The sequence below is a fragment of the Aspergillus japonicus genome (genome assembly GCF_003184785.1).
Source record: "Aspergillus japonicus CBS 114.51 unplaced genomic scaffold BO86scaffold_30, whole genome shotgun sequence".
In the NCBI taxonomy this organism is placed as follows: domain Eukaryota; kingdom Fungi; phylum Ascomycota; class Eurotiomycetes; order Eurotiales; family Aspergillaceae; genus Aspergillus; species Aspergillus japonicus.
Window position 1 is genome coordinate 141805 of NW_020291667.1, and position 12024 is coordinate 153828.

General features: G+C 54.5%; 6 protein-coding genes across 6 annotated transcripts; all 6 read right to left on the reverse strand.

The window, feature by feature from the left end:
- Positions 1-126: 126 nt before the first annotated feature.
- BO86DRAFT_389905 (cation diffusion facilitator family transporter) lies at positions 127-1861 on the reverse strand. The gene is made up of 2 exons (XM_025672254.1): positions 703-1861; positions 127-582 (listed from the first exon to the last, which is right to left on the reverse strand). Exons 1-2 carry the CDS (start codon positions 1814-1816, stop codon positions 341-343), a joined length of 1356 nt encoding a protein of 451 aa, XP_025526837.1. The 5' UTR covers positions 1817-1861; the 3' UTR covers positions 127-340.
- A 173-nt stretch (positions 1862-2034) lies between these two features.
- BO86DRAFT_389906 (uncharacterized protein) lies at positions 2035-3604 on the reverse strand. Its single transcript, XM_025672255.1, has one exon. It carries the CDS (start codon positions 3434-3436, stop codon positions 2429-2431), a length of 1008 nt encoding a protein of 335 aa, XP_025526838.1. The 5' UTR covers positions 3437-3604; the 3' UTR covers positions 2035-2428.
- An 889-nt stretch (positions 3605-4493) lies between these two features.
- On the reverse strand, positions 4494-5792 carry BO86DRAFT_118463 (lytic polysaccharide monooxygenase). Its single transcript, XM_025665985.1, has one exon. It carries the CDS (start codon positions 5568-5570, stop codon positions 4653-4655), a length of 918 nt encoding a protein of 305 aa, XP_025526839.1. The 5' UTR covers positions 5571-5792; the 3' UTR covers positions 4494-4652.
- An 819-nt stretch (positions 5793-6611) lies between these two features.
- BO86DRAFT_419648 (VHS and GAT domain-containing protein) lies at positions 6612-8149 on the reverse strand (the record flags this gene model as incomplete). The annotated part of the gene is made up of 5 exons (XM_025675136.1): positions 6612-7325; positions 7389-7775; positions 7868-7900; positions 7970-8046; positions 8113-8149. The coding sequence occupies 5 exons, from the start codon at positions 8147-8149 to the stop codon at positions 6612-6614; spliced, it is 1248 nt and encodes a 415-aa protein (XP_025526840.1).
- A 1161-nt stretch (positions 8150-9310) lies between these two features.
- Positions 9311-10653, reverse strand: rpl17 (60S ribosomal protein uL22). Its single transcript, XM_025672256.1, has 3 exons — positions 10046-10653; positions 9666-9853; positions 9311-9598 (listed from the first exon to the last, which is right to left on the reverse strand). Exons 1-3 carry the CDS (start codon positions 10305-10307, stop codon positions 9446-9448), a joined length of 603 nt encoding a protein of 200 aa, XP_025526841.1. The 5' UTR covers positions 10308-10653; the 3' UTR covers positions 9311-9445.
- A 258-nt stretch (positions 10654-10911) lies between these two features.
- BO86DRAFT_340464 (SDR family NAD(P)-dependent oxidoreductase) lies at positions 10912-12023 on the reverse strand. The gene is made up of 3 exons (XM_025669047.1): positions 11810-12023; positions 11325-11749; positions 10912-11260 (listed from the first exon to the last, which is right to left on the reverse strand). Exons 1-3 carry the CDS (start codon positions 11866-11868, stop codon positions 10989-10991), a joined length of 756 nt encoding a protein of 251 aa, XP_025526842.1. The 5' UTR covers positions 11869-12023; the 3' UTR covers positions 10912-10988.
- Between the last annotated feature and the right edge of the window lies 1 nt (position 12024).

Sequence of the window (12024 nt, forward strand, 5' to 3'; positions counted from 1 at the left end):
CTTAAAAAGTGGCTTTCATGTTTTAGTTTGGGGGTTTTTTTTTTTTTTTTTTTTTTTTTTTTTTTATTATTTTTGGGTGGAACCTTGGAGTTTTTCTGGGTTTTCTGAAATGCTCCTCGCTCACTGGATAAGTCGAGTTCGTATTTAGATCGTATTCTATATTAAGCTATTTTCTTATCAGAAGAGATGTAGCAGTAGACACCACATATACAATATACCACCAGCGACACCTGGTGTAGCCTCGTGCCAATGCACCAATCCGCCTATGCTATCAATGGGACGTGCGCGATTAGCCGCGTATATTCCATTCCGATCACCTCCGTGACAGTAGGTACGCAACCTAAAGCTCCTTCTTCAGGAAATGCTCCGGCTTGTGCGTGGTTTCGTAGTCGACGTGGACGTAGGCGCGCTCCACGTCCGGCAGGGACTCGAGTTTGGTCTGCAGCTCCTCGGCGACGTCGTGGGTGGCGCGCAGGGAGTCGTCGGGGTCCATGACGATGTCGACCTCGACGACCAGGCGGGGGCCGGAGGTGTAGGCGCGGACGGTGTCGATGGCGATGATGAGGGGGGAGTGGGTCATTGCTTTGTTCCGGAAACCCATAGATTAGCGAATGATTCCAGCGAAAAAAAAAAAAAAAAAAGTAAAGGTGTCCGATAGACACGAAAATCAGAGCAAGGGGGAAGACAAGGGGAAGGACTCACAAATATACGTGATCAGCTGCTGCATCTTGGTATCGGCCGTGACGCCGATCAGGAGCTGGAACTCGTGGTAGGCGGTATGCAGCCACAGCGCGGACACGAGCACGGACAGCAGAATCGCGCCGGCGGGATCGATCCACCAGCGCAGCTTGCTGCCGCCGACGGAGGTGAGGATGCCGAAGCCGTTGATGAACAGGTCGTTGCGGTGGTCCTCCCACAGGATGCGGACCTGCGAGTACTGGTCCTTGAGGGCGAAGCAGTACAGGAAGAGGGCGAACTTGGTGCAGAAGGCGACGATGACGGCGACGACCGAGGGCAGGTGGAAGGAGCCGGTCTCACTTTCCGAGCCCTCGGCGAGCTCGCGCACGGAGAAGGCAATCAGGATGAAGGAGACGGCGGACATGAGGAAGCAGAAGCAGATGTTGCCGGCGGTCTCGATGCGGGCCTTGCCGGCGGGGAACTTGCGGGCGTCGACGCGGTTGACGGCCTTGTTGGACAGCAGCAGCGTCAGGTTGGACATGGGGTCGAAGATGGCGTCCGCCATCGTCGTGAACAGCGACAGCGACGCCGACGAGATCGCCCCGTACAGCTGCAGCACGCACAGGATCACGTTCGCCGCGAAGCTGCCGTACACCGCGATCCGGTACTTCAGCTGGTTGCTGCTGTTCGTCTCGCGCGCCGCCCGCACGTGCTCCTCCACCGGCTTGAGCATCCGCTCGATGTTCTCGTTCTGCGTCTGGTAGAACCCCTGCAGTTGCCGCGAGGCCAGCGCCCGCTGCACGCCGCCGCCGCCGATCTTGGTCGAGGGCAGGCAGGAGGGCCGTTGTTGGACGGAATCGCGCTTGCGGGCCGTGTTGGCTTGCGGTTGGATCTGTTCGATCTCCTCGGGGGTTTTCAATTTCGAGGCCAGTTGGAACGGGTCGTTCTCCAGCGTGTAGCGCGGGGGCGGCTGGCTTTCCTCGTCGCTGCCGATGCTGATGCGGCGGTGCGGCGCGGATGGCTCCAGGGCGGTGGTCGTGGCGGCATTGTAGGCAATTGAGGTATCGTGAGAGATGTGGGAGTGAGGAGGGAGATGAGTGAGTGGCACCGAGGCGCCGTGTCGATGCGTTTCCTCCATTTCTTCAGTGGTTGTGGTTGAGAAACGGGGTCATGGGGGTTGTGGAGGAGGAGGAGGAGGAGAAGGAAGGAGGAGAAAGTTATCAATCGGCTTGATCTTCTTATCAGACATGGACACTTATCCCATTCGGGCTAGTGGATGCAGACCCTGAGTCAGCCGTCAGGGGCAGTGCATCTTCCCGATTGGGAAGTGTAGAAGTGAATCTCAACAACACTTCGCCTATCTTTGCCTCGATGGTGATAGCACTTGTTACCATGAGATGTATCTGCTCTACGTTCGACTATGCAGTACAAAGGCTGATATCAATTCAATTTGGCTCCGCATTATCACAGGCTAAGTACAGAAAAGTCAATCCCCCGAGTCAACACAACTTTTTAAGGTTATTGGAGTCCAGTTTTCATCCATATCCCGAAGAACAAGGCAATCTCACGGAATCGCACAAAGTAGCAATGTGGGAAACAATCTGAAGAAGTGAGGTTCAACTCATAAGCTGCGCACCCAATCTTACCACCGAAAACTACCATCCTGAAGCAAGCAAACCGAACTCACCACCAACCTCATCAGCAACAGCCACAAGAGCGGAGAAACCCACAGGACCCGTAACGTCAGCCACTACTCCGAATCCGAATCCACTTTCTCCTCCTCCGTCGGCATGTAGCGCGCAACGAAGTCCCCGGGCAATCCAGTGAGCGGGTCAGTTCTGCGGACGGACAACAGCGCCTCGGCCAGATCCTCGACGTACTCGCGCGGGACGTCGGCCTTGGAGCTCTGGAAGTCCGCCAGCCCCGAGCGCCACGCGTTGACCTCGACGACCATCTTGCGCATGTGCGAGTCGCGTTCGAACATGGTGTAGACGAGCCGGATGACGGAGACCCCGAAGAGGCCGCGGTGCTTGCCCAGCCAGCGGTGCAGGTACGCCAGCAGGTCGGACTGCAGCAGGAAGCACTGGAACCGCTCCGAGAAGCGCCAGAGGCTGAGGAAGGGCGCGAGGTCGGGCAGGGGGCGGCCGCCGAACGGATCGCTGTTGCCCATCCATTTGAGGAAGTGGCTGAAGGTGGTCGGGCAGACGTCGGGGAGGTGGATGAGGCGGGGCTTGTGCTGCTCGCTGCGCTCGGCGCACTCGACCATGCAGAATCGATGGAAGTTGGGGCTGCGCACGAGGAGGTGGTCGATGTCCACGTGGAACTTGACGGGGCTCGGGCCAACGCGGAAGATCGCAATGTTGCAACGGCTGTATTTCTCGGCGGACGCCTGGAATATATGGTAGAGATCGGGGTGGATGAAATTCGCCGGGTTGGCTCCAGCTCCACCGGCCTGGTTGATACCTGGCTGGGCGGCACCCGCGTGGTTAGCATTCGCGTGATTAGCATCGGCGTGGCTGGCATGTGCCTGGTTAACATTCGCCCAGCTGACATTCGCGTGGTTAGCATTCGCCTGGGCGGCACTCGCTGGGTTGGCAGTCGGCTGGTTGACATTCTCCTGTTTAACACCAGCCTGATGAACACCAGCCTGAGCAACACCCTGATTAACACCAGTCTGACCAACACCAGCCTGCTGTCTCCCGCCGCCCGCCTGGCCATTCGCACCAACCCCGGTATTAGCAACACGCTGACCGCTCATATTCGCGCGGCCGCTCGCGTTAGCCGGGGTGTTAGGACGGGCTCTCTTCGAAGCGCTGTTGCTCGTTCCGTATCAGCGAGAACTCAAACAAAAGTAAGTGGCTCACTTACGGTGCATGATCAGGGCTGGTCTGCTGGCTGGCATCGCGCCGAGAAGCCAAAGGTCGAGGACGGAGGGAAGGGTGGCGGGGGGGTGGATTGCCCTGGGGAGGCTGGGCTGGCTGCTGTGGTGTAGTCATTCTGCTTTGTGGATTAGTATGGTGTTGAGCTGGGAGGGAAGGTGAAGCCACAGAGGTGTCAGCTTACTTGTTTTTCTTTTCGAGACGTGGTTTCTGTGAGGGGTTGAACGAGGCTTTGGTTGGTGGGTTTGAAAGATGAACCACAGTCCTGGCTGGACGTGTCAAAGACGCGGTGTATCTGTATCGAGTACCAACACGAGATCCTCAACAGATAGCCGTAGTCGACGAGCTGGAGAACGAGGAGAAAGAGGGAGGTTGAACGAGAGGGAGAGGGAGAAGGAGAGGGAAGATAAACAGGTATGAGAGAGGTGAGATAAATACCCAAGCAAGAGAGTTGTGAGTCAGTTTCTCACATCATTCACTCTTCAGGCGTGTCTATATTCACTCGGATTCACCCAGAATACCAGTATGTAGAAGCTCTCAAGTGAATATCTGTGGCGGGGTAAGGTGGGGGGAGTGTGTTGATTTCATCTGGCACGTACACGCGGTCCCCTTCACGGAGCATGCGTGAGTATACGGGCGGCCAGGACCTGGGTCTCCATACCGCGACTCTCTCCATGCTCATGGTGGGACAATATGTCTTTGTCAGAATCTTTCCCAGTGGCCAGGATTGTCTAATCTGAGTAAGAGGCTTAAGCGACTTAGACTTGTTTCAGTGGCGGAATCAGGGGCATGGGCTTGGAAAGCTTGAGAGGCCTGGGCATACTACTTGGAAGCAGACTTGATGATCGCTAGGCGATGGCTATAGACCTATACCACTTGGTCGTCCAGACCAATCAATACTTGCTGTGGATGAAAGCTATATGCTACTTATCAGAACTGTTTCATGGCTGTCTGGAGAAAATGGATCAGATTTTGAAGTGACTAATCTTAACAAAGAAGATCTAATAAAAGGCAGGCAATCTAGTTGCGATCTACCTCTATCCTAACACATGCCGGTTCAGAGCAACGTACTTCCACCTCATCTCCACTCTCAATCTAGTTAGCGTAGTTGAGGAGGGCCTTGAAGACGCTGGCAACCCAGGTGAGCTGCTCCTCGGCAGTACCGTCGGTGGGCAGGGAGACGCTGGTGGCGGTGGAGCTGGAGACAGCAGCGGCAGTAGCAGTCTGCTTCACGCTGGTGGCCAGGGTGGTGGGGCCGGAGGAGGAAACGGGAGCAATGTTGTTGGCAGCCGCGGGGGAGGTGACGGCGGCGCTGGCAGCAGTGGTGGTCTCAGCAGCGCTGGAAGTAGAGCTGGAAGCAGCGCTGGTGGCAACAGCCCCAGCAGCGGAGGAAGAGGAGGAAGAAGAAGAAGAGGAAGAAGAGGAAGAAGAAGAACCGCTCAGGGTGAAATCAACGCAGGACTCATAGGTCTGGTCAATGGAGCGGGCATCCCACCACCACTGAAGAACACAAGCACCGGCCTCGTTACACTTGTCACCGAGGTCAGTGGGCATGGTGACGCTGAAGCTGGTCTCGTTGGCGGTCACACCAGTAGCGGTGGAGGCGTACACGCTCCAGTAGATCAGGGGCTGGCTGAGCAAGGTGTTTGTAGCAGTGTCGACAACGGAGACATTGGCAGTACCGGTGTGAGGAGCGCGGATGTCGACGGTGAAGTCGATAACCTCACCGGGCTTGTAGGACTGGACATTGGCCGTGTTGTCGGCGTACTTGTAACCCTTGCAGAGCCAGATGTCGCAAGCCTCGGCGTCGTAGTCGCTCTGGCCGCTGGCGATCTGCAATTCACCCTGGATGTTGCCGTAGTTGTCGGCCTCCTGGTTGTTATACACCTGCTGACCGCAAGCCTTCTCCATAGCAGATCCGGGCATACGGGGCTGGGGGCTGGTCACGAAACCGTGGGCGTTGGCCATGGACACAAGTCCAGCAAGGGCGAGGATAGAGCCGGTTTGCTTCATTTTGATCGAAGTTGATTTGGTAGGTAGAAAGAATGTAGTGAAGGACTTGGGTATACCAGTATACCGGTTGTTTCAAAGAGTGGAAGGTTTAAAGAATGAGATGGTCACAGACCGGAAGGAGAAAAAAGAATGTCGAAGAGAAGGACGAAGTGAACAGACAAGCCTGCGTGTAGTGAGAAAGATGAAAAGTTCTCGAGCAGAAACAGCGAGGCTCGCCATCCTATATACCAAGAAAGCGGTGCCTGGACCAACTGGAGCAGCTTCATTCGGAGGTCGGCCGTGAAACGGTTCTTGCGTCTAGACAGAACCCTCTAAACCCTTGAAGAAATAATGACAGGGTGCCTCTCCACCGGGACATGGCACGATAGACTGACAGGTCACTAATCGAGGCACATCAGTGGCCATAGACCGAGAGGCATGCAGCGGTCGCACGTACCAGATCGGTATGGTCCCAAGCGCCGTGCGGTTTCACGTAGATGGGTGTGAAACAGCGGTGGAGCTGCGTCTTATTAGCAGTGAGCTCGGGATGCTTGGCACAGTTAGGGTTTCACCTACATTAATTCCGCGCCTTGCCCAGCCAGACATCGATTTTCATGCTACACGCTCGTCTCTCTAGCGGGCACTCCTAAATTTCCTGGCCTTGCTTTGCCTCCCCCTCTCCGAGTCCCCGTTATCTTGACAGGGATTTTTTCCAGCCCGATGACGGCGGATGGCGCTTCCGGTTCGAGCTAAGACCGCCGTTAGCCAGGGAAGGTCCATCAAGCATTTCCACCCCTGCCCAGACCGAGGTTTGGGATGCAGCTGGTTCATCTATTCGGGACGAGCATTGCAATATCCGAGCCAGGTTCCAGTCCATGGCGGCTGCTCCAGTCAGGTTCACGCCCAGCGTAATACGACCCACAACATGTCAATAGTAGAATAATAGAACAGACGATAAGAATAGTAGGCTCAATATAACACTGTTCTGCAGAGAGGTATCATGTCGAGGGATCGCTACATCATAAAAAACATACAAGGAAATAAAGGGAAGGGGGGGCGGCGTTAAGAATGCTGGCCTGGCCGCTGTTGTGCTTCCTTCCACCAGTCGCTGCTCGGCCCGTCCAACCTCGGCTCACCATACGTTGAAGGGCCGGCGGTGGTAGTGGTGTGGCGATCTGCGAACGGGTCTTGGTCCTCGCTACCTCCCGACCGCTGGTCGTTCCAACCGCCGTTGTTGCTGGATGACCCCGAAGGACCCGGCATCACCGGTTCCGAGGCAGAAGATGGCAAGAAAGTACGTTGCGGCTCTCTGGGTGGCACTGGAGGTGCTGCGTGTGGTTGCACAGCACCAGACGCTGCAGTCTCATCGTTGGATGATGTTGCCGGAGACTGGCTACCGCTTGGGCCCTGCGATCTACGCGCCCGAAGCAGGGCATGCTGATGGTTCGATAGAGCCACGGTGAGTTCGTCATTGGTTTGAATCAGTGTCAACAACGTATCCTCATCGGGCGCTGGATTCGTCGCATGGATATAGTTCTGAATAATGCGAGACGCCGTGCGACATCGGTCGGAGAATTCAGTGATGAGATCATTCTCGAGCAACTCTGTAAGAGGGGTGGATTGGACAAACTGCGTGAGCAATTTCGCTGAAGTCTTTGCTTCGGAAATCCGCTCAGCAAGCTCTTCAGGCTGTGGGAGCGTGTTCTGCTGTCTTGGAGGAGCAAAGTGGTTCTGACTCAGTAGAGGCGCCCGCACTTGCGATGAACTCCGGCTGGCCTACCGCCGTTGCTTCCGTCAGCAATCATATAGCCACAAACCGCGATTGGCACATATACTTACACGTAGTCCGTTCGGCCGGCTGCTATTGTTCTTAGCCTTCTCGGCGCTCCACATCTGCAAGAGAAGCTTGAGATCTTCATCCCACGATCGCTGCAACTCCAACGCATCCAAGGTCTCTCTCAGAAAGCCGTGAACGCGGTGGTCCCTGCCCTGTTTGTAGAGGTCCTTAATCGTAGCAACAAACTTGGCGTCGATGTTGCGCGAGAAGGTATGGCCCGGATTATCGGCGAGGATGCGGATTAGCATGATGGCATTGTACTGCACATGAGTGGGCTGCTTCGAAGGTTCCGACAGGATCTTGCGGATCAGCAATGCGGCTTCGCGAGCTGCGTTGGGGCTCGATTCGGCGTTTTCGACGATGCCCGGCAGATGGACGTACTCATTCCCCTGGACACATGGTATGAGTGCTTCAGTGGCAGGTGGGGAAACGCGAGCGTTACGATGTCGCGATCGAGAGACGCGGGGAAAGAAAGACGTACAACACTGTTCGCACCTTCTTCGCAGAATGCGGTCTGAAGAACAAGCAAGATATTGTATCAGCTTACTGCGCTTCTGAAAGAGAACCAGGGGATGGAACTAACCACTTCTCGCAGAATGATCCCCTCAGGCGAGTCGTCGGGATAAGTTGTAGTTGTTGCAAGGCTGGGGCGCGTGGGACCTGTCAGACGGCTGGCATCAGTGACCGAGGTAGGCATGGTCGCGCGACTGGGGAACAACTACTCACTAGTCCGCTTGCTGATAGAGTTAAAGATGCGCTTCATGATCACCGTACAAGCTCAAAGGCTGCGGATATGAATGGTATGGTTTAAGATAAGAAGAAGAAGAGGATTATGGATAAGAACAATTACAAGAAGCAAACAAAGAGGAAAGGGGGGAGACAAAAAAAAGTAGTGTCGAGTTTGTAGTTTAGGTAGTAGCTTCGTAGTTTAGTAGTTGACTAGTAGGCGCCGCAGTAACCGAGTTGGAAAAAGAAAGCAAAGTAAGCAAATTAAGCGGTCCGGAACGGCGGCGGGCGGCAGTTCGTATTAGTTACTTTCCACCAAAATCTCCGCCAAAGACTAAACTTTCCCCGCTTGAAGAGATATATGTATGATGATGATCCCATCAAACTGCCAAATCTGCTGCTGCAGTGGCAAGGACGCTTTGTCGGCGACACGCAAGCATGGTCTTGCGCGGATTGACCAAGACCTGGGGACCCGATAGAACTATCCCCGAGGGACCCATCAGCAAATAGTGGTGCCTGCTTGCAACCACAGACGGTCTTGCGCATGAGCTTCACCGGCGCAACCAACCGGGCTCGACTACGTATGCAAGCCGAGATGTTGTTATATGCTCTGCTTCCTGTCGTCATGGGGTATGCAAGTCGACCGGTTGTCGGGTGATCGCATTGGGCTGAGAAGGACGACAATCACTGGGTCGGGGAGCACAGCCACTCTTGGCCTGTCACGCAGGCATCCAAACGGTCTCCGGCTGTCCGCGAGGGCCTGGGGTTCAAGGATGATGGATCTAGGCATCGTTTGTAGATCGGAGGGTGCCGTGGCGCAGTTGGAAGTCTTTTTGGACGTCTGCAGTCGATCTGAATGAACATGATAACAATAATCTACATTACAACTACTTGAAAAGTCATTCGAGGCACATCCGACTTTTACTTCATGAAACAATAAATTCCGTAGCCCATTCATGAAAAGCAGCGCTCAAAGTGTTTCTGAATTGTGAGAATGTCCGAACTAGCCGTGTCGACCCAGGCCACCCACCCAGGCCTGTGGTATCAGAGAATCTGCGACTCCCGTTCTACCTTCACCGGCCACGGAAAGGCGGTCGAAGCAAAATTCGTAGGAAAAGAACCGATGGGGGGTAGGTGGAGATCAAACTGTCTCAGATGTGACACGGATAGATGGTCTCGCCCGTTGGTTTCGAATTTTTTCCATTTGTCAAAAAAGTAATAATTTCTTTTGTATTCCTTCCGTGACCAGGTATAGGTTTCCGTACAACAGCGAAACTCCGGCATTCCCATTCAGATTCTGACCACTTCACTTCCCCCGACACCCATGAACCGCTTATGCCTCAATGAGAGCACGGCGGATCTGAGCGCCACGCTGGCGAGAGCTGAGGCGGACCTCACGCTCGGCAACGGGACCCTTCTGAACGACCTCCTCACCCTCAGTAAGGATAAGCTCGATGTGACAGGGGTTGGTCATGTAAGGGTTGATCTAATCGAGAAAAAGTCAGTCGCGAGTGACTGTGGGAGAAGGGAACGAATGCGTGGGTTCAACATACACGACCGTGAGCACGGTAGGTGCGTCTGCGGCCCTTGGGAGCCTGGTTGACCTGGATGTGCTTGACAACGAGGTTGCCGGTGTCGAGACCCTTGGTGTCGGCGTTGGCCTCAGCGTTCTTCAGGAGATCGAGGAGGAACTCGGCGGACTTGACGGGCCAGCGAGCCTTGCTGACACCCCACTGCTTGCCTGGAGAACGAAGACTGTCAGTTTTCTCCATCTTCAGAACCGTTGCATTTCCCAATAATCTCCATTGGCATCCACGGTGTACACAATTGTCCTTCTCGTCCACGATCTAGCCCTCGAATCGCCTTCCAACTCTTTCATCGTGTCCGCTTCCGGAATTCGTCGCATGTAGGGAAAAATGAATTTGGCACTCACCCTGAGCGCAGCGGCCGGTGCTGCCAGCGTACCGGCGCATAGGGACGGCCTCAGCCTTCTCGGTAACGTTGGTGAGGAAGGTAAGGGCACGCTGCAACTTCATGCCGTTGATGGCCTGAGCGGTCTCACGGGTGTTCTTGAAGCTGACACGGAGGTAAGAGCCGCGAGCGCGGGCGCTCTTAGCGGCCGGGATATCCTGAGCAGCGTAACGGACCTGATGGCGACGGAAAAAAAACCCAACATCAGCATGAGCCCTCAACATATCAAAATCCTTCAATTCAACACGCCAATCATTCTTTTCCTCCGGAGCAGGATTCGTAGCGGAAAAAGTGTAGGTGGATCATTTGTCGGGTGGTGATGATAACAAGGTTCGTGAAAATTCGATATACGGTAGGCCTTCATTCGGGGGGCCATAGCCACACACAGGATCGAAGATTTCCGGTACAACGGGGAGTGAACATTATGGAGACCGTAATTCTCGAATTCTCGTGATAAAATCCTCTGCTCCGATTCCAACAACAGCAATAAACTCGAATATAGCACTCACCATCTTGATGTGGTTGCCGAGCGGGTGGTCCTTCGATGTCGGGTGAGAAGTTTTGTCGCTTTTCTGTCGTCGGCCGCTCAAACTTGAGATCGCGAGGCTCGCTCGTTGTGGTGCGCTTTTTCGCGCTTGGCACCCGCCTAGGGTATGTTAGCCCTAGCACTAGTGTGGTTCCGGTAGGTCTGTCGCTCACCGCCCGGCAGTAAGCCGCCGCCTTTGGTCGGAATGCATGGGTCGGGCCCCGAGCGGACAACCATCACTTTTCTAGATCTACTGTTACATCCAGAACGATGAAGACATTCTAACAGTAAATTTAGAGATTCTGGTCGTAACCTTGTTAATTCTACTATTCTGTCCGTTCCAAGTCTAACCGATGGACTCACTAAGGTCTCACGGCCTCTATTTCAACCCGCCTCCGATCAGCAGGCTTTGGCCCGTCATGTAACCTGTCGTCACGAGCATAGTCACCACATTCGCAACCTCCCCTGGAGTTCCAACCCGCCCGAGGGGAATAGTTGCAGCAATCTCCGGAACCGAGTCAGCGTTAGGGATCATCCCGGTGTCGCCAATGATTGCAGGTGCTACGTCATTCACGCTAATATTGTACTCCGCTAGCCGAGTGGAGAGGTTCTTCATCATACCGGTCATGCCAGCCTTCGAGGCAGCATAATCTGTGCAGGATCGAAATCAGCAAGTGCGTGAGGCTAATCGTAATCGGATAGCTGTATAACGTACGGCAACCATTGATACCTCCTCCGTAGCCAGCAATGGAGGACATGAACACGATTCGCCCCCATCGCTGATTCTTCATGTGCTCGACCACTCCCTTGGACAAAATGAATGAGGCCCGAAGGTTGACATTCAACGTATAGTCGAAGTCCTCGAGGGAGATATCCCAAATCTGACGAATTCGCTTGCCATGGCCGGCATTTGAGACAAGGATGTCAGGTCGTTGTCCATGTTGCTCGTCAATCTGCACGAACATGGCTTCGATTTGTTCAGCAGATGCAACATCGACCTGGTGAATGGTAACCCGGAGTGTAGGGTATTTTGATGACAGCTCGTCTTTGAGAGATGTGATTGAAGCCGAGTTTGATGAGTACGTCAACGCCAAATGGACCTCGCGCTCAGCCAGCTGCCGTGCGCAAGCTGCACCAATTCTGTACAATATCGTGGTCAGCACTTAAGTCGGAACTATCGGCTGACTCTGCGAAGCCTACCCTCCAGAGGCGCCGGTTATCAGTGCCAGTCGGCCGCGGATTTCGTTCAGCTGAGACATGGTTCTAGCAGGTAGTAATAGCCTGGGTGTTTGGGTGTTGATCGGAACAATCGTGGACAATATTGCAGAGTAAGGAGTCGGAACCACAAGGTGGGTAATTACGTGAAGGGAAGCAGACGAGTTATGGAGGAAACAGCACCGAGCGGCAGTCTTCTG

Excerpts from the sequence above, each read along its gene's own strand:
- BO86DRAFT_389905 (XM_025672254.1), bottom strand. The coding sequence starts at position 1,816 with ATGGAGGAAACGCATCGACACGGCGCCTCGGTGCCACTCACTCATCTC. Across the intron at positions 583-702 it reads GCAGCTGATCACGTATATTT|CAATGACCCACTCCCCCCTC; the intron begins GTGAGTCCTTCC and ends TCCGGAACAAAG.
- BO86DRAFT_389906 (XM_025672255.1), bottom strand. The coding sequence starts at position 3,436 with ATGAGCGGTCAGCGTGTTGCTAATACCGGGGTTGGTGCGAATGGCCAG.
- BO86DRAFT_118463 (XM_025665985.1), bottom strand. The coding sequence starts at position 5,570 with ATGAAGCAAACCGGCTCTATCCTCGCCCTTGCTGGACTTGTGTCCATG.
- rpl17 (XM_025672256.1), bottom strand. The coding sequence starts at position 10,307 with ATGTTGAGGGCTCATGCTGATGTTGGGTTTTTTTTCCGTCGCCATCAG. Across the intron at positions 9,854-10,045 it reads CACCGGCCGCTGCGCTCAGG|GCAAGCAGTGGGGTGTCAGC; the intron begins GTGAGTGCCAAA and ends TTCGTTCTCCAG. Across the intron at positions 9,599-9,665 it reads CCTACCGTGCTCACGGTCGT|ATCAACCCTTACATGACCAA; the intron begins GTATGTTGAACC and ends TTTCTCGATTAG.
- BO86DRAFT_340464 (XM_025669047.1), bottom strand. The coding sequence starts at position 11,868 with ATGTCTCAGCTGAACGAAATCCGCGGCCGACTGGCACTGATAACCGGC. Across the intron at positions 11,750-11,809 it reads ATAACCGGCGCCTCTGGAGG|AATTGGTGCAGCTTGCGCAC; the intron begins GTAGGCTTCGCA and ends GATATTGTACAG. Across the intron at positions 11,261-11,324 it reads AGGAGGTATCAATGGTTGCC|ATTATGCTGCCTCGAAGGCT; the intron begins GTACGTTATACA and ends GATCCTGCACAG.